General features: G+C 35.5%; 1 protein-coding gene across 1 annotated transcript; it reads left to right on the forward strand.

The window, feature by feature from the left end:
• Positions 1-1444: 1444 nt before the first annotated feature.
• Positions 1445-8787, forward strand: cunh15orf48 (chromosome unknown C15orf48 homolog). Its single transcript, XM_055154754.1, has 5 exons — positions 1445-1580; positions 1670-1736; positions 2939-3027; positions 3460-3520; positions 7662-8787. Exons 2-5 carry the CDS (start codon positions 1698-1700, stop codon positions 7728-7730), a joined length of 258 nt encoding a protein of 85 aa, XP_055010729.1. The 5' UTR covers positions 1445-1580; positions 1670-1697; the 3' UTR covers positions 7731-8787.
• Positions 8788-21337: the final 12550 nt, after the last annotated feature.

Here is a 21337-nt window from a genome sequence, read left to right on the forward strand (position 1 = left end):
CTTTTGATCATTGACTTTTTTTTTCTTGTAGATAATCTCAGAAAGACTTTTCCTTACAATTTAACAGCATTATACATTATGATTTAATGCCATAGTGTATTACACCAACACTTTGCAAACCTTGAAGTCTGTCATGTGGCTGTAGTGCTATGAATGATGTCACTGCATTTTATCAGTCTTTTTTTAAATATTGGCTGCAAATTAATAAATACATACATAAATACAAAATAAATACAAACCCTGTAGTATGATTTAGTTCTTTTATTTGGTACACTTTTCTGGAAGAGGGTCAACCACCTGCTTGTTCTCATGGCCATGTTATTGCTTTGTCTGTATAGCACAGTATAGCATAAAACATTATCTTCATGGAGATAAAAAAGTGAAGTTACAGATCAGATCTATGGAGCAGCAACTACTGTCACAGAAGGTATGTTTTTCAAAATTTTAAGCAAATAAGCTTAAAATTAAGCATTATAAACACCTGTAAATGAATGAATGAATGCTAGATAGATAACCCGTACCCCTGGTTGGGAAACACAGGTAAAGGATTGGATAACTCCTGCGTTTTAATGAGCTCATGCCTTAATAGTTCAGTCTAGAGTCTGGACTAGGGGTGATCAATTATATTTTCCATGGGGCCATGAGAAACTGAAAATATTATGGAGGGTCAGGCCTCAATTCAACTCAACTCAATTCTGCATAAATTTAATTATATTTCTTTATATATATATTTTTTAAAAAGCAGTAAATAGCATTGTTTTGATAAGCTGGTAAGACTGGTAAGAGTTTATGATATGACTAAGCAATAGGTATGTAACAATAACCAAAATATCGTGATATTGTATCATCAAAAGTCTCACAATAAAATCATGGGCTTTCACAATAAATCAAATCACAAGTTCCTTTGCTTAAATGCATGGTTTTAAAGAAGCAACATCTTATAAATATCAGGAACTACATATCCCATGATTCATTTCAACGCAGACAACATGAATAAATATATTTTTTACTTGAATTCTTGGGATTGTGACAGAAATAATTCACACCAAAATCGTGTCATGGTATATTAAAAGCAAAAAAGTGTCCTATCTACAATTATTTATCGTGATAATATCGTACCGAGAGATTTGGATATCGCTGCATCCCTATTAAGCAATGAAAAAAATAGGTTGTCATACAAAAAAATTAATTAATTAATAAAAGCATTGCAGTTTTACTCCATGCATGAGGTAAAACAATAAAAATGAGCTGTATGTGGCCTGGGAGCTGTAAAACTCCCATGTCTGGTCTAGAGTGAAACAAGGACATGCAGGGATGGTGTCTAGACTCCCAAGACACCAACCCTGCATGTCCTTGTTTACACCTTCAATAGCCCACGGTGTCCAGCAGGGGGCGTGATTTGCTATAAAAATGTATTGATCCTCCTTTGAATAGTTTGTGTGAATGTGATGGGTGCGATTGAGAGGAGGAAGCAGAGTACGTGCGTCTCACCTCGTCCTCCCTTTGACTTTCTGAACAAACCCGAGAGAGAGAGAGGGATGCTCATTTAAAACAACACCACAACTTCACACAGGACACAGGTGAGAGCAGCCAGGGACACGCACCTGCACTGAAAACCACTAAAAACTTCAATACTGGATGATAATTCTGGATATCTTTTGATTCTAAGGCGCTGCTGTTAATCAATAAGGAAAAAAATGAGAGGATTTGTGCAGATTTTGAAGAAGAAGAAGGAGGTATGGGCTGTTCATCTGCTGACTCATTGTAGTTTTATAGTACATTTATTTACTTATTCTCAAATGAGTATGTTATATTACCATTGATTTATTAATACTTACTTAATTTAAGCTTTAATTAACAGTTTTATTCACATTACATTTTATTTTTTAACCTAACGTTACTTGAATGAACGCAAATTATCATTAACTCTAATTAACTATAATTAAGCTAGCTATTTCAACTTTTTTTTTTTTTTTTTTTTTTATCTTAATCTACCTTGTTTTCATTTATTTCCTTTCTTATTATTAATTATATTGCTTTTATTAGGATTTCTTTGACATTTCACTACATGGACCTGCGTTTTTTAACTTTGCGTGCAAACAGGTGTAACGTAAACGTCCGCTAACGTTTTTATATTTTTAGTTAGCTGTCTGTGTCATATTTGATTTATTTATGGTTTATTTTCCATCACTTTTGCTATTTATACAAGTTTTAATAGTTATGCAACATTTATTTTGGCTGCTCATGAGTTTAGCTTCCTATTTTGCTGTTATGATTGACGTTTTGGCTTGGTTTGGCACGTTCAAGCGATAAAGTTTTGTTTTGAATTGGTCATTGCCATGGCAACAGTGCTATGTTTTCGATACCCGTATATATTCTCATGAGTATTTAATTAATTAGTGCATTTATTTTTCACTTGAATTGGATATAAGGTGGCCAGATGTCCTTATTTACCCTGGACAGTCCCAATTTTGAGCCCTGTTTCCCCCTGTCCCAGCAGATTTATCCAAAACCAGTGATTTGTCCCAGTTTTATACAAGAAATGTTCCAGCTGTCCCTATTAATGACCAATCTGATACCTGGCGACAGTAAAGAGAGACATAAATTGTAATATTGTTTATATAAAATACAGAAAAGCTGCTTAAAAATGACCAAAACACGAAGAAAATGTGACTATACTGATTCACATGTTTGTTGTGAATGGGATTGAAGAACAATTCTTAATCACGCACTCATTTCACTGTTTTATTATTACCAACCACCAAAAAACAAGAGTGTCCCAGTTTCTGAGTTTGAAATTCTGTTCACCCGAATTCGATTTATGGCTCTTTATTGCAGACTCATCATCCAGAGTAAAAAAAACAAACAGACAAACAAAAGAAATGCGTAATATTTTTATTGCAGTCACAATAAAATGTGTTTGTTTCCTGTGTTTTAGCTGATTCCTTTGATTGGCTTCATGGCTTTTGCTGCAACAGGAGCCACCACTGCGTCCTTGTACTTCCTCTTCACCAAAACCGATGTCGTGTGAGTCATCAAAAATTCAACCAGACTTAATCTCGCCATTAGATTTGTCACTGTTTTCTGTGTTAAAGGTGCTCTCTGTAACTTTTCTGGTCCAACAACTTCTTGTCTCCATGGTGATGTTATTACTTTACCTAAAATGTTCCACAATTGCTCAAAAAGATGCATTTGTATTGTGATTTGATAGTTGTATTTATGCCGTGCTGTGACACATTTCAGGCAAAGCAATAACATCTCCATGGAGACAAAGAGATGGCCGATGCTCCTTCAGAAAGGTTACATAATGCACCTTTTATGTGCAACGTGTGGCGGTAATATTGGATCAAAAATGCATTTCCTGTTTGTGCGTGCGACAGGCAAATCATTTCACATCATCATATATTTCTGTCTAAACTACATTTGTTGATGGACCGTGTGTTGTGGTGTTATTTTTAGCATCAATAAGACCGGTAATCCCGAGCCCTGGGAAAGAGTGGACCCAAGCAAGCCACAAAAGGTAAATACAGACTTACATTTTCATTTAAATCACCTGTATGGCATTTCTCTGTTTTAGCATTATTTTATTGTCACACAGCTGACAGAATTAATTGAGTTTTTGGTAAAGAGGCTTCCTACAAACAGGTGGCAGTTTTTCTGTTGCTCCTTCAGTGAGACAGGTGCGTGTTTCTGCATCATAACAGAGTGTTTAGAGTTAATGAGCAACGAGCTGCATCAGGAAGTCGACGCTGCAGGGGTTGGAGTGCTGCTTAAATAGACTTAAAATTAGGAATGCATGAAAGAAAAAAGAAAAAAACGTGATCTACAATTTATCTTTTGTAGCTGATGTCATCGATATTTCCTGCGGGGTGAAACAAACTGGAGGCACTGCTCTGTTCGTCAAATTAAGACTTAAATCTGAGCTGTTTTAACACAATAAGAACAGAAAAGAGCTGACGGCACGTGAGATGACTTGTGCTGTTAAACGAGTCTCTCACACATAAAAATACAGTCACATAGTAACTTGCATTAGGAAACGTTTTTTCAGTTTTGTCACGCTCAACTTTTTTTAAAACAGGACCATGAACTGGAAATGAGTTTTTAGATCATTTTAAATACTTATTTTGCAGTGCTTGGTAATGCGCGAATTGTCCCTCCATGGTAACCGCTGAACATTCCGCCATAGGCATACATGCAGAACACTCCCAACGTGATGTCACTGCAAAGTATCAATAATTATGTTTAACATGTGATAGAGCTACAGTGGCAGTGTGCATAAGCAGTTCTGTCTCTCAAAGTGAAGGCTTCATGCTCAGGTTAGGATGTGTTTGTGGAGTTTGCATGTTCTGCTTGTGTCTGAATGGTTTTATTTACAAACCTAATCTCTGCTGTCCTACAAGAAAAATAAAGTGCACATTACTGTAACCATGGGATACTAGTTTTTACAAATATATACCTGTGCAACCATTATCTAAAATTCTTCAAAATAATAATCTCTAAATCTGTAAGACAGTATGGATTTAGTTTCTTCTTATACAAAAAGTAAAAAAAAAAAAAGCACTTGCAGAGATTGTAATAACACGCTTTCCATTTGCTACTCTAATGGAAACATAAATCGCACAAGAATAAATGTGCGTTGAAAAACCACATCACCAGTTTTATTTCCTGGACTGTAAACCCTTTTGTGATGGAGGCAGCCAAACCTGCAGAGTCACTGTGGAGAAGCACTTATCCCAATTACTCTGTCTGTTAGTGACATCAGGCAAATGAATGGGCCGCTCCACCGGCTCGGGTTACTGTCACCTTAAAGCGACAGATTTTACATTACTCAACATCACTTTCATGTGTTTTTTAGTTGTTATTTTCCTGTTATTAGAGGAACAGTCACAAGATAGAAATGCAGATTATTTTTCAGTTACTAAGGCAACTCGAGAGCTATACAGTATAACTTAATGCTTCCTGTGATTAATCCTTATGTTGTTACTGTTTTAATTAGATGTTGACTTTAGACTGTCTTCTTGATGTCAACCACTACAAATTTACACCACTGGTACCACAGTTAATTAAAATTTATTTAATTAACCCAGCTCAAAACAATCCTAGATTGTGATAAACACTGCACAGGTATGTAGAGTATGTCCCAGTTTGACCCCACTCTGCTTCTCTTGCCCACGTGGCAACAATAAGAAGAGTAACAACAAGAGCAAAGCAATGGAAAAACTTACCTCATGAGCGTTAATTGTGAATGCCTGTGACTTTATTACATAGCAGTGGACAGATGATAGTTGTTAAATTGACAATGCACTCGACAAATAATTTAAAATGTCTTAAATTCTATAACATATTTAACTTAATATGAGTAAAGTGTTGTATTTCACTTTACCTGAAGTCACTTTACCTTCTATTAGTTTAGTTTAGTCTTTATTTAAAGGGACAATGTGCAGATACTTAAAGATCATTGTTGGAGCCTTATTATTATGTCTGTACCTCCCGCCACTGTGAGGCGCTATTTGTAATTTATGCAAGTACCTGCCCTATAAAAGGGGAGGAAAATGTGCACACAGGTGTTGCACCGTGAAGGTATACAGTCTTTTGACCGTCGTCATTGTGAGCGAGAGCTGATTCTGTGTATGTTTGGATGGCTAAGGTAGGCCAATAAATATTGAGGAACACAGTATTTGGACTCTTTTTATGGAAGACATGCGTCTGAGACACCACACACACTGCAGCCATAGCAGACCTTGCGTAGGACAATTTTTGGCTGCTACAATCATAAAAACAGAGATGTTCCACATTAGAGCTAAATAGCAAGTTTCCGTCTGCAGTTATTCATTCTGTTTTATTCTGCTGTCCATAATAACAGTTGTATAAAAATGCTATTGCCCCATATCTTATTGTATTTCATTATATTTGCACCACATTGTGTTAAATTTAAGTCTATTTTTTAATATATTTATCTTGATTTTTCTCTTATCTTCTCTTAATTTCAGGTGCAAAAAGACACATTTCAACGACATTGACTTGAAGTTACTAAAAATAAGTTAACTAAATTTAGTTCAAGTTTTTGGAGTGTGAAATTAACACGGTGTGCTACTTTCCCCTCATACCTGACCCAAAATGATCTTCCTTAAAACATGTTAAATGTGGCTTACTATTTTTAACTGATCCAATTTCAGACCGAGAGCCCTATTTTTATTTTAAAATATACAAGTTAAAGATGCACTTGCTATTTGCTTGTTTCCACTGCTCTAAATTACATTTACAAATATTAACTGCAATAATCTGTTTGTTGCAGTTTTGGAAACACATCTACTGTTATCTAGGCATGTAACAATAACAGAAATATCATCACACACATCTCACAATAATATCGTGGACAAGTCTCTTTGCTTAAATGAATAATTATGGTGCAGCGATAGCTTAAAAAACAGAGGGAACTACATAGACCATGATCCTTTGCTCCGTTTCAGTGCAGACTACATGAAGTAATAACAGTTCTAAGCACTTTTAAATCTTAGTTCTTTGGATTAAGTCTTGTCAAGGCATTTTAAGAGGAAAAAGTAACATATTCACAGTTCTGATAGCCTCTACAAAATATCGTAATAAATACTGTACCATGAGATTTGGATATCGTTATCCCGACTGTAGTCCTTCCTAGTGTATTTTGCTGTTGGTATCCTTTTATTTACACTGTATAAAGTACTAAGTTTTACATATCACAGCTTCCATCTGATAAGACACATTAAAGTCCAGGTGAGGCGTGTGTTGCTTCGTTTCAACAGGATGAGCCGCAGGGATTAGTTTGACAGGATTATTATATATTTGTTTACAGTATACATACAGTACACTAATAAAACCAGGCCGTGGTTCAGTGTCACCACCTGCACCTTATAACAGATTAAAGTTCAGCAAATGCCTTCAAGATGAATAAATATGTGTTTCTTTATTGGCTAAGTGAAATGGAAATGTCTTCTATATTCACATTTGATTATCTCTGTTGAAGAAATACGACAAGAAGGAACATTTATATCATCATTGCCCGATTATATTTTTGAGTTTGGACATATGGTGCAGCCTTTAAAAGTAGGTCACATATTGTTTTGTTTTTGTTGTTGGATATTTGGTTTCGTTAGTTGTATTGGACAGAAAAAGTTTGCAGCAGTAAGAGTGGAAAGTGGGTTAAGACTGGCAAGAGACGTCTTGCAATCTTTGATCTCACAAAGAGAAAGGGAGAATTATGATTGGACCATCTTGTTCACTGGATATGGGCAGTAAAAATCAGATAACTGGAGTAATCTGATAAACCAGATGATTACGGTGTGTTTACAGCACAAGAGAAATCATCTGAGGACATGTGTCAGTTAATGAATGGATTTTAGAGTAACTGTTTTAGTTGGAAGATAAAGTACAAATAATTTAAAATAATTTGTGCCATTACCACATCAGGTTGCCTTTTTGCAAAATTTTCTTGCACAGGTTTGAACAATGAGAAATAAATCAGACATAATCAGACATTTGTATAGTTCGATAACACCATAAATCAGATAATAATCAGATTTTTGTGTGTAAAATATAAACATAGACACTTTTAACTGCACCTTTTCTTGTTTTCTAGTTTATATTTGTCACGTTCTTACATCTGTGTCATGTTTCTCTTGTAGCTGATCACCATAAACCAACAGTGGAAGCCCATAGAGGAGCTGCAGGCCGTCAAGAACATGCAGAAGTAAAACCTCCACCCGGTGCTACAGCGCCCCCTTCAGTCTCCACTGTGCCCCCATCAGTCTAACAGAATCCTTTCTGCACAAACTCGACTTCAGATGCTCAGTGTGCGGAAACGCTTCTGCTGCACTGGTGGGGTTAGTCACTGTCTGTGTCCAGCTCCTCCATCAAAGACATTCACATGAGTTCAAATGTGTTTAAATATGTTTTTTTTTATTTTCTGTTGTTTGCTTTGACGGGTTTGAATCAAATGCACTGCTCTACGAGGACCAGTTACTGTAGCTTAAACTTTATCTGAATGTTCTGAAATACAACATAAAACTGGTAACAATTCATTATAACTACACCTTAATAATCTTATGACAACAGACTTAAAGCTGCCATCTGTTATTAGACTGGCCGACCGACATCTACTGGTGAAAATAAATCAAACTCATGGATGGTAGCTTTAATTCATGATGAACAAATAGATTCAGACTTAGTAACTACTTCATGAACACCTAAACTCCTAACCTCTTAGTTAAGTAGTTATTAAGCATGAATAATTAAACTTGTTAACTTTGTTCATAGTGAATTAAATGTGTAGTCATTACAAAGTGTTTCAAATATTGTCAAAATCTTTAGGGATGGTAAAATATGGATTATTTCAGACGATAATATCTGTCTTCACAATTTCACAATCTTTTCAAATCTATAGCAAGGCCCACAACTGATGTTAGGTTGTTATAAAGTAGACAAATGAACCTTTTTGTTTAAAATAAGCAAAAGCAACATTGGGTGATTTCAATATCTGGATTGTCGATACCAATAATAACTCGTATATATGGACCATCCCTAAAAAAAGTATTGAATATTAAAGTGTAGGCTTTACATGTAACTCCTGTTTAACCACTGAGTCTCACAGCAAAAAACTCCCATTGTTTTGAGTGACGTGTAAAATGGTGCAGCTTTTAAAAACAGATGTGAATATTAAAAGTGCTTCAGTGTGTCATATTTGTAATGTAAAAATAATTAATACAAGAAATGCACTGTATATTTCAAATAAATTATTGTGAACTTGAAAAACTCTGGTTTGTGTTTTGAAGTTGCGAGGAGGAAATGTGTAAAGATATTTTTAAACGTTGATGAGTAATGTGGTAGAAATCACGGGTGTGGCCACAATTAAGCTCTTTTGTTACATACACCACACCAAACTACCGGTATGTATTTGACCTGTTTGGATTGACCAACTCAATCCAATTTTACATGCGCTCAGCCCTGTCTCTGTGGAAACGAGCAGGTGCCAGACTCTCAACCTGAAACTTTACATGGTGCAGCTTTAATAGTGGCTCCAACTGATATACGGTTTATTCTTATGAGGTCCTGCTTCATTTCTAATCAAACATTGTGAGAAGTTTACATAAGAGGGAGGGTTGGGTGTGCCTATTACATGTGGTTGAACTCTGAGTCAGGATAGAAAGTCTGTCTGTGTAACATAAAAGCATTTTAATTGGACGCAATGCTATAAAAAGTGCTATAAAAGTATAATATTAAAGTAAAGTAAAATTTTAAGGTGCATTGTGTAACTTTGTAACTCTGGTGGAGGGCTTTTTGAATACTTTTCTCTATAGATATGTTACTGGAATTTGTCTGGAATGTTTCACAGTATGGCATTAAACCTTTCTATTGTCATGGAGACCAAATCAGCTCTGTGGAGGCGCGACTCCGCTCAGTCAGAATGGCTGTTTTTCTAGGTATTTTTGAGCTATAAAACCACCTGTACTTGAATAAATGTAAGCTAGAGCACTTTAATGCCATACTGTGGAACATTCCAGGCAGAGCAATGACATCTCCATAGAAACAAGCAAGTGACGGACCCCCAGTCAAAAAGTTACATAGTGCACCTTTGATGCAAATTCAGAAAATAATCAAAATTCTGAAAATAAAAACATAAAAAAGTATAGCTATGAGGGTGGATTGGTGTGAGTTTGGTGGTAAAAAATTGAAATCTCTGCAATAAAATAATAAATATAGGAAGGTATCTGATAATTTAGCCTAAATTTGCCCATAGTAGTGAGAGTAAGAGTTATGCTACTTCAAAATACTACTCAAGTACAAGTAAAAATGTTTGATAAAGCTACTCTTAAGTGGATATTACATTCAAATACACCCCATATAACGCTTTTATCACAAATTTGAAACTACTTTAGTATCTTGCATTTGTAAGTTAGCCTAAACTTACCAATAGTAATAAGAGTAAGAGTACTGCTACCTCAAAATACTACTTGAATACAAGTAAAAAAGGTCTGATAAAGCTACTCTTAAGTGGATATTACGTTCATTTACACCCTGTATGTTACTTTAATCACAAATTTAAATCCACTTTAGTATCTTGCATTTGTAATTTAATCTGAACTTACTGATAGTAGTAAGAGTAAGAGTACTGCTACTTCAAAATACTACACGAGTAGTACAAAATACTACATTCTTAAGAGGATATTCAATTCAAATGGATCCCATATGTTGCTTTCACAATCACAAATCTGAATCCACTTTAGTATCTTGCATTTGTAATTTAGTCTGGTCTCAAAATTCTGACTATTGGTGCAAACTTGCAGTAATTTAATGATGTTTTGATCCATTTTTATTTCTGTTAATATAAAAACTCCTGCCCAGCCCATTTCCTGATAATGATGACTAGTTTTAACCATTAACAGAAAACAATGAGAGGTCAGGACCAGAGCAGTGTTTCCGTATACGATTTGAAGCAGGAAGTAGACCTCCTTATTTGTCAGGAGAGCTGTTAGTCATAGTGAAACCCTTACTTCCTGTTTGAGCGAAGGATAGACAGATTTATTTTATTTCTTCATCACGGGAACATTCAAGGTTTGGATAATCCAGAATAACCAGGTCCCAACTGAAGATCTTGTCTTGAAAAATAAAAAAACATTCACACCCCACAAAAGTGGGGCTATATTTGAAACTAAAACTGGACTAGACCAGAACTAAAGAAGGACTAAAACATGACTAAAACAGGACTAGAACAAGACTAAAACAGGACTAAAACAAGGCTAAAACAGGACTAAAACAGGATTAAAACAGGACTGAAACAGACTAGAACAGAACAGGAATGAAACAGGACTAGAACAGGACTAAAACAGGATTAAAACAGGACTGAAACAGACAAGAACAGGGCTAGAACAGGACAGAAATGAAACAGAACTAGAACAGGACTAAAACAGGACTAGAATAGGACTAAAACTGGACTAAAACAAGACTAAAACAGGACTAGAATAGGACTAAAACAGGACTAGAACAAGACTAAAATAGGACTAGAATAGGACTAAAACAGGACTAAAACGGCACTAAAAACAGGACTAAAACAGGACTAGAACAAGACTAAAACGGGACTAGAATAGAACTAAAACAGGACTAGAATAGGATTAGAACAGGACTAAAACAGGACTAGGATAGGACTAGAATAGGACTAGAACAGGACTAGAACAAGACTAAAACAGGACTAGAATAGGACTAAAACGGGATTAAAAACAGGACTAAAACGGGACTAGAACAGGACTAGAATAGGACTAAAACAGGACTAAAACAGGATTAAAACAGGATTAGAACAGGACAAAACCAGGTCTAGAACAGGACTACAGTGAGTCTAAACACAACAAAGAATTTACTTCCTGTCTGAGACATTGATACAGGCCACAATTGTGAGTGAGTGACAAACAGATTTCTATTATTATTTCTTCATCACGGCACCATTGAGGTTTGGATAATCCAGATTAACCAGGCAGCAATTGAGGATGTCGGTTTGAAAGTAGAAAAATAAAAATATCTTAACTTGTAAAACCAGAACTAATACAGGACTAGAACAGGATTAAACCAGCTATTCTACAGAACTAAATTAGGACTAAACCACGACACAATAAGTACCTTATTTCCTGTTTGAGACAATGGTATAGGCTTATTTTAATTCGGAAATACAGAGGAATCAGACCTACAATTATAAGTGAGTGATAGACAGATTTCTACTATTTCTTCATGGCACAATTTGAAGTTAAAATAATCCAGATTAGCCAAGTGATTGAAGACGTTAGTAAAAAATAACATTTGTATTTCTCATTAGAAGGAGACAATGGTCCATAGACTAAGATATCGCTTCATATAAAAAAACAACAACTGGGCTCTAACATAACAAAATTACACTGTGTATTATTATATTAGTATTATTATATCATATAGTAACAGTAAATTCAAAGTTACCTTTATTGTCAATTTCTTCACATGTACTAGACACACAATGGAATCAAAATTACGTTTCTCTCTATTCTATCCTATACGTAGACAAGACAAGACAAACATTAAAGTGCAAGACAGGACAAATAACATCATCTCTAACTAAACAAATTAAGCTAAAAATCAATGTACAGACAGAAAACAATGACATGCAGATGCTAATGGGGATCAAAATAATCAATAAACAACTTAAGAGAGAAAAGGGGCACATTTTTTTTCTGGTTAATGGTCCAGAAGTGGTGGTACTTTGCTTGAATGTTCCACAATAAGACAAAAAACAAAGCTAACTCCATGGAAACAAGTAGATGACACCAGTAGGACGGTTTACAGGTTAGATCTGTGGAGAGATGGTCCTGCTCACAGTAAGAAAAAAAAAAAGATCTAAATGGAGACAACCAGGTGTGGACCCTCCCACCAGAAAAGTTACATAATGCACCTTTAAATAAATGCAAAACCGTACACTGCACACATTGTTTTTGAATTTTGTGACTGGTTACGCTCGAACCAAGTGCATTCTACCGAGGTCGTTTCACAAATATGTACAATTGTGAATGTAATAAACAATATTTAAATAGAGTTTCCCACCGACATAATTATAAACCATCTAAAAATAATGGAGCCACATCCTTCTGGGGCTTCACTTCCCTCATGGCTCTGTGCGATGGCCTTTTAGAGTATAGGCCTCGTCTGCTGCTATGCCCAAGGTAATTAGGACATATTATCTAACTGAAGTCACCAGTGGACTACTTTATATCATTTGGCATACTTTATAAATTACTACAAACCTTCTTAGCAAAAGTGTATGTGCGCTAAAGGTCCCATATTACACAAAATTGACTCTTGTGAGCGTTAAAACATGTTATAATGTAGTAGAAATAGTTTTTTTTTTTGTCATTTTGCAGCACTACAAAACAAAACAAAACATAGACTACAACCCCATGGAAGTAAAAAGTAATTATAATGCCAAACCCTTTTAAACTGAGAATTCCAAAAAAGAAAAGCAGAGTATGAACAACAAGTTTGCATTTACAATTTTATTTTTGACTTACTGTATATATAAGAGCAGAGGTGGGGACTTGCAAATCGTGACATGGACTTGAGTCACTATTTCTAGGACTTGAGACTTGACTTGATAATATGGACTAAGACTTGGGACTCGACTTGGACTTGAAGGTCAGTGACTTGGGACTTGACTTGAACTTGAGCCCTGTGACTTGAGAAGACTTGATGCTTCTCCTAAAAAAATGTTTTTAGAAAATACTTTTCTGTTTACAGTTAATACAAGCGGCGCTGAATTCAGTGCAGACAACACAACAAAATAACTGTTATTATGCACTTTTAAATCTTAATTCTTTCTGTTCTGACCTTAATGATTTGCTCTAAGATCTTGTCAAGACATTTAAAAAGGAAAAAATAATATATAAATACTCATATATTAATATACCATGACTTTTTAAGCACAATTTAGTTTAAAATTCATATAAATTTCAAAAAACAAAGCTGCTTCGGTTTAAAGACTTGAAATGACTTGAAGTTCAAAGCAGACAACTTGGACTTGACTTGGACTTATGGGCCAGTGACTCGAGACTTGACTTGGACTTGCCTGTATTTGACTTGGGACTTGACTCGGACTTGAGGTCAAAGACTTGAGACTTACTTGAGACTTGCAAAACGACAACTTGGTCCCACCTCTGTATAAGAGACAAAATATAAATTAAAACAAACAAAATTTAATGCAGCTCTATATCTTTCAAAACATAATGCTTTATATTCTTTTTTAAAAGGCCTCTGCAGTGACTTTTTTTTTTAAATCATCACTCAAATTGTTCCATATACTAACCCCTCAAACAGAAGTACAATCACTTATTTTTTTAGTTCTTATCTTCCTTTTTTAAAGATGCCAATTTTGTTTTCGTTTATGGTCGTACAAACTAATAATAATGATAAAGATAGCACAAAATGTATCGTTTATAATCGTATCAAAATAAAAGTTAGTTAATAGTCGTGATTTGCAAAGACACTGTATCTAGTCTTCTGAGTATTTCTGTAAGATTTGATTTTTATTTTATTTTTTAAACTGCACCAAATTAGTACAAGGCTTTGATACTGTGGTCCTCTCATGTTGTGAGTTGTGTTTTGTTTCATTCACACACTTTATTATTAGTCTGTCTACATCTCCAAAAATCAAAATGCTCTGTTCCACCTTGTGATGTCATGTAGTGGTAGTTTTAAAGTTAACAGCTATTTTTTACCTTTAGTTCAGTAGAGATTGATTGTGACGGCATATGGAGATTAAAAACACAGTAGGGCTAAGTATTTCTCTAGCAATGAATAAAAATGCCAATAAATGTGCATATGCAAGGTTGATAAGTATAATTCCATACTGTGGAACTTCCCAGGTTTCATAGAGCGTCAAATCAGATCGAGGCATGTATAAATACCACAAGAGATACTTCGATACTTGAAATGACTGTGGTTGTGAGCTGTCCTTGTTGTAATGTAAGTGTGTATGGCTTTATTATTTACAACATGAGTATAATGAAACTCATTTGGCAGGTTTGGATACCGAGCAACAACAATATGCTTTTGTTTTGAGATAAAATCAGACAAAATGTGTAGAAATACGATCTGCTCATTCATAATGACGCTGCAGTTTGTTTGTTTGTGTCATGTGATTCTTAGCGTGGTTTTCGTGACGAGCGGAGTTGGCACGTTTCTCAAATATAAAATTCTTGACGTTGTACATAGTGAAGATGGTGCCTGTATCTACTTGTCTAAATAAACAAACTTCATTTCAAGTGTATTACTGCTCTCAAAATAAGACACAACACTACACCACAATGACTGCATGGTAAACTTAAATATCTCCTCCAGTAGGTTAGGTTAGGTCACTTTATTCATATCTGTAGGTAAATTTGTTTTGCAGATTGGAGAGGCAGGTCCCACATTTCACATTTCATTCATCCACATTATGTACAATAAACACGCAGAAAAACACAATTACAAAAGAAAGTGTTACAGTGCTCCAGTGCAGAATGGTTCGATCCATAAACAATTAGTTCTATTCATCCATCACGCTTGACTAAAATCACAATAAATATTAAATATATATAAAAAGACACAATTTTTCCAAGACAAACATACTAAAATTGATAGATAACTAGATTACAATTTATTCATATGTATAATAAATGCACAATTATATCTTAAAATGTAAAAAATAAAATGACAAAATAAAAATAGACCATATAAATGCAGTGTCTGTGCTATAGACTGTATATAGAAATGGACAAATAGGAAGTGATCATGGCAGCACTTCTGGCTCCATCAACTCTAGCACCAGTTGAATTTTTATTGAAAAATCATCACCCCTCTCTCTGTAACTGCTGCTGTGAGCTTCGTCATTTTGGTCTTAAAATGTTCGGATTAACCTGCTCTACGTGATTCTAGTGTTTTTATTTGACAAATTTGTCCATAAATAAATTCCTCTTCCTACTATACACTCCTGCCAGCCTCAGTGAGCTTCATTTGGCTGGAGCTGAACGCTATGGGTGACGTCACACTCGCTCAGTCCGCTTCTTTACACAGTCTATAGTCTGTACTGAAAAATAAAAAGAGTTCTGTTTGTAACTTTTCCTTTGGTTGTGGGTTTAGGTCAGATCACATGCCCCCAAAAATCTGCAAAAAGCAAACAATCTAGGCTATCTTCTAAAGGGCTGGTGATACTGGGCCCACATTACTGTTCTGTTCTGAGGAATAGAAGTCTGATTTTTATATAGACAGTTTACATTCGTGGGTTTCAGTATAAACATTTCTGATTTGAGGGATTTGAGGACCTGGCACAGTCCCCGTTGCTATAGCGATAACACAGTGTAAATCAAAATATAATCTTTCTAAAGGTGAAAGGTCTTCACAAAGTCCTTCAGATCAGAAAAGAATCATTTTTCTGAAACCCATGAATAGGCAGTTATATAATTTTATAAGATATTTTAAAAAATGTCCTATCTTACATCAAAATTATTTTACTCTCTGGCTTTTAACACCAAGTGAGTTGTGTGGTACTCTGTGTCATTTATTTATTTTACTATTTTCTGCTATTTTATGATTTTTATGTTTTTTGCTTTTATTTGCCTTTATTGGTTTTATTGTTTTGGGATCAAATTTTAGCAAATAACTTTTTTGTTGTCTGTTTGTTATGATCTCTGTGCAGCGCTTTGTTTGTAAAATGAGCTATAGAAATAAAGTGGATTTGGATTTGGATAAAATGGATTCCTGTGAGCTTTAAGTCATGTTAGAATGGTGCTACCTCATCAAAAACACACCTGGAGTTGTGTTTTGTTTCATTCACACGTTTAAGTAATCCTGCATTATTAGTCACAAAGTGGAAGTTTTCAACAGCTAAATTTTATCTTTAGTTCAGTAGAGAGTAGTGATTCCAGGGCTGAAATTATTCAAATAATTCTAGTGAATGGATTGTGTATGGAGTTTAAAAACACAGTGGAGCACCTCCTGTATTACCACATGACATCACAAGGTGTAACAGAGTGTTTCCTGTTTGAGAGAAGAACTCTAAATATCTAAATATGCAGAGTTTGTATAAATGAAACAAAACACAACTCCAGGTCTGTTAATGATGAGGAAACAACTCTATAATATAGATCAGAAAATAGTTTCATATGGGCCCTTTTTCACCACCAACTTGTCTCTATGGAGTTACTGATTTGCCTAGAATGTCCCACAGCATGGCATTAAACTTTAAACATTTAATTATCTCCATGGAGACAGCAGGTGACAATACTGGGCCAAGTTACAGGGCATCTGAGGAGACACAAGTAAGAATGCACTTTTCCAACAATAAAAACACCTGCAACTGAACACATGCAGGTTAACTAAAATAATTGTATACTACCATACAATTCACTGAGGTAAAACCAGGTTAAATAGTGCACTAATGAAGGCTCTAAAGCTCTCCATTTGGTCTAAACCTACTTATTGATGACTTGATGACATAAGCTCAGCTTGTATTGATTTTGGTGATTACTCTTTGACACACAGTTAAAGTAAACGCAGGCGCACAGCCAACTGTGTCATTAAAGAAGGTCCAATTACTATTCAAAGCAGAGTGTATTGAGTGATTGGTGAAGTGTAATACTAATATACTGTAGGTGTATTAGTTTAAGAGTCGTTTTAGGCAGGCCCATCAGCAACATGACTGAAGGATGAGCAGCGAAATGTATTTGATTAAAAAAAAAAAAAAAAAAAAACGTTTGTCAAGTTGACACAATTGAATTTCTCATTTGCAATATTATCTAGTGTTTCATGGTTTCAAGTATTTGGGATGATTTCAGATTTTTAAAAGAGATTAAATAGAATAAGATTAAATTTAAATGCTCTTTTATTTTATAACCTTCAGAATGTATTAAGATTCTGGACATCAGTATCATTAATACAAGAAAATATAAAGACGTAATTGACAATAACAGCTATTTAAACCATATTATAATGTTGTTATCTCCTCAAAAACACACCTGGAGTTGTGTTTTGTTTCATTCGCACCTTTGAGTAACCCTTTATTATTAGTCTGTCTTCATCGCCAAAGCTCAAAATGCTCTGTTCCACCTTGTGATGTCATGAAGCGATTGTTTTTACATATCAACCTTTTACCTTTAGTTCAGTAGAGAGTAGTGATTCCAGGGCTGAAATTATCTAAATTATTCTAGTGAATGTATTGTGTGTGGAGTTTAAAAACACAAGGGAGCACTTCCTGTATCATCACATGACATCACAAGGTGGAACAGACAACCCTAAAGTCTAAATACAGGGTTTGTGTTAAACATGTGCGAACGAAACCAAACAAAAAACAGACAGTAGATGAGAAACTAGAGTGATACATGCGATTTAAAAAGGAAATGTTGTATTTTTGTATAATCTATAATTCTATTTTAGTATTTAAGTGAGTCTATATAAAGTTTGTGTGCATTCAGAAATTTAGGCCAAAGCACACTTTTTATATCTGACAGTGTGATTGAGCTGAGGCGGTTCACACTTATCACTTCAGTGTGTCATTTTGTTTATTTAAAGTCACAATACATGAGAGGAAGGAGACTATGGTAAAGAGTGCAGGCATCTGTGTACGTGACTGAAGCTGTCAATGGGACCACGTGACCAGCAGCAGGTAGTGCAAAGCTTCAATGACAGGCACGTAACACAACAGCGCCACCACGAGGACAAACTGGGCACTGCAGGTGGATTTGTAGTTTGTAATGCAAAGCAGTTTTGATCCAGTGCATACAAAATCAGATGCAATCTTTCTGTTTGTTGTTGTGTCATTTGGCAAGACACTTCAACCAGCTTGAATATAAATGTGGTGTGTGAGTAAGTGTTGAAGTTGTCGATTAGCCTCGCCCAAGTTTGAATAATGATGTTGTAAAGCAACTTTAATCATCTAAGTCAATAAAATACTGTGTAATTTCCCCATCATGAAAGTAAACTAGATGGAATAGGCCTACAATTCAGGGACAATATGCCAGTACAGAGGCTTTTTCACATCAAGTAGCCCTATCAACAAAGAATAATAATAGATACCACCATATCGAGTACCATCAGGTCTAAACCGGGACTATAACAGGACTATTCCAGGTCTAATCTAGGGCTAAACCAGGTCTAAATGTTGAGTACATCATTTTTGCTGTAATTCTAAACAAAACAAAAAATGACCCGAAGAAGAAGAGGTGAGACCAAATCATCCTTTTTGCAAGTCTCACCTAAGTCTCAAGTCTCTGACCTCAAGTCCAAGTCAAGTCCCAAGTCAAATACAGGCACGTCTAAGTCGAGTCTCGAGTCACTGGCCCACGAGTCCAAGTAAAGTCCAAGTCGTCTGCTTTGAGCTTCAAATCATTTGAAATCTTTAAACTAAAGTACCAAATATAGCTTAGATTTTTGCAATTTATATGAAAAACTAAACTGTACTTAAAAAATCATGGTATTTAGTCTATTTATTTTAAGTCATGGTTCTTTTCAAGTCTTCTCAAGTCACAGGCCACAAGTCCGAGTAAGTCCCAAGTCACTGACCTTCAAGTCCAAGTCGATTCCCACGTCTTAGTCCATTTTATCAAGTCAAGTCTCAACTCCTAAAAATAGTGACTCAAGTCTGACTCGAGTCCAAATCACGACTCGCAAGTCCCCACCTCTGTGAAGAAGGACAAAGTGGATAAAGTTAACTCAAAACAGCTAAACCCACAGAATGAAGAGTTGTCCAAGTACCACGCTACAAATCTCTAAAATGACTTGAATTAAAGATGTAATATTGATCTGAGTAAATTTCACATGACAAATAAAATCTACCCATGGAAGAAGACTTTTGCAACTTCATCTAGTAACACTGAAGATAAAAACACATCAACTCTTTGTATTTAAAAGTAAGAAACTAAATCATATGTTGTTTGAACTAAGAAAAAGAGTTGTTATACTTGTCAAGTGAAATCAAGTTAAATATTTTTAATTTGACCACTGTGGTACTCAAAAACAGGCCAGTGGCTCATGTATTTTAGATCTGTCTTCACTGTGGAAGGCTTCGTAGTATTAAAAGCTGTAAAGTGAAAGTGGGAGGGGCAGTATAATGTGGACAGTATGATATGTGAATGTGCTGCAGTTGATAAGCTCATAAACCAGTAGAGAATAAACACAGTGTAAAGTCCCTGCGGGTTTTTAGTGCAAATATACACCTGTGTTGCCTAGAAACTGGGACGGCCCCATCCCCGTGACAACCGCTGAAGAGGAAATACTAAACATTAACTATAAGAAGCACAAGTCTACAGTAGAACTTCAATTAGAACTACAGTAGTACTTCAGATATTTTTTATTACAGTGGCTACACGGACCTCTATAGTTATTGGGAAGTGTTTTTTAAAGGTGCACTGTGTAACTTTACTGTTGAAGGTACTGCACATGTTGGTCTCCATGGCGATATCTGCCTACGATGTTTCACAGTATGGCATTATTTACTATATCTCTATATCTAACCAGCACTTACGAAAGCTTTTCAAGACCAGAGTGGTGTTTTCTATTTTTCTCATTTTATGTGCAGTCAAATATCACAGTGTAGTCATCTAATTTTAGAAAAGTAATGTTAACTCTATTCTGAATATCACCAAATGAAAGAGTAACTGGAATAGTTACTAAAAATTTGATTTGTATTCAGAACATGTATTCCCAACACTGCCTGTAACGCAAAGTATAATATTGTGTGTGTGTCCTGTTATCAATGTATCTCCACCTCCTCCAAAGCTTTACAACAGCTCCATCTTGTGACAAAAGTGAGTAAGACTACAGCTTCGACCATGGAAAGTGCATGTTTGGATATTACTGCCGTTTATTTTTCCATTTTGTTTTGTCTGAGTATGTATGAGTGCGTATACAACATTCCCTATGTAAATGTTTGTGTGTTTAACTTTCCTGTTTATTGAGGGTTTTTTTTAGGTCTTGGCTACGGCAATGGTTTAAAATTTTCCCACTCTGAATCATAAACTGCATATACTACATATACATTGGGATGTGATCCTACCTAGGTTCTGCTTTGTTACTCAAGTTCTAACTTCAATCGTTATTTTAACACAATCTGACCATAAACAACTGACATAGCTGAACTACAACAAGCAAACTGCTTTTTATTGTTAAAGAATTTCCTCTCAAATAACATTTCTGGGAAGTCTGGGAGTCTCCGCTTAGACTGCTGCCCCCACGACCTGGCCTTGGATAAGCGGAAGAAAATGGGTGGAAAACATTGCAGTTACAAGCAGCTAGCATTATCCAGCACTTTTTCGCTTTCCCCTTTTTTGTTGAAAAGCCAGGTCAACTGCACTGAGTGGGGAATCATATTAGCATAATGAGGCCCATAATGAAGCTGATGGACCTGACCTGGTCCAGAGGTATTGGTTTTGTTTTGATTTAGGTTTGAGAATGTAGTTATAAATATTAAACAGATGATGTCTGAGCCCTCCATTTTTGTTCAAAGAAGGATTGTCTTTCCTAACAAAAACACCCTCTTTAACTCCCCTCTCAAACCAATTCTTTTCTCTGGCTAAGATCTGAACCTCATTGTCCTCAAAAGACTGGCCTTTGGCTTTTAGGTGAAGATGTACAGCAGATTGAGGTCCAGTGTTGCACTCTCGTCAGTGTTGGTACATCCTCTTGTGGAGTGACCTTTTCATTTCTCCAATGCAGCACTCACTGCAGTTTTCACTACACTGAATGGAGTAGATCACATTGCTTCGTTTGTGGCTCTGTTTTTTGTTGTTGTTTTTTTGCTATAGGTGAGGTCACTTAGTCCATT

The sequence above is a fragment of the Boleophthalmus pectinirostris genome, unplaced genomic scaffold (genome assembly GCF_026225935.1).
Source record: "Boleophthalmus pectinirostris isolate CB_2022bp ecotype Guang Dong unplaced genomic scaffold, ASM2622593v1 HiC_scaffold_19, whole genome shotgun sequence".
Lineage (NCBI taxonomy): Eukaryota > Metazoa > Chordata > Actinopteri > Gobiiformes > Gobiidae > Boleophthalmus > Boleophthalmus pectinirostris.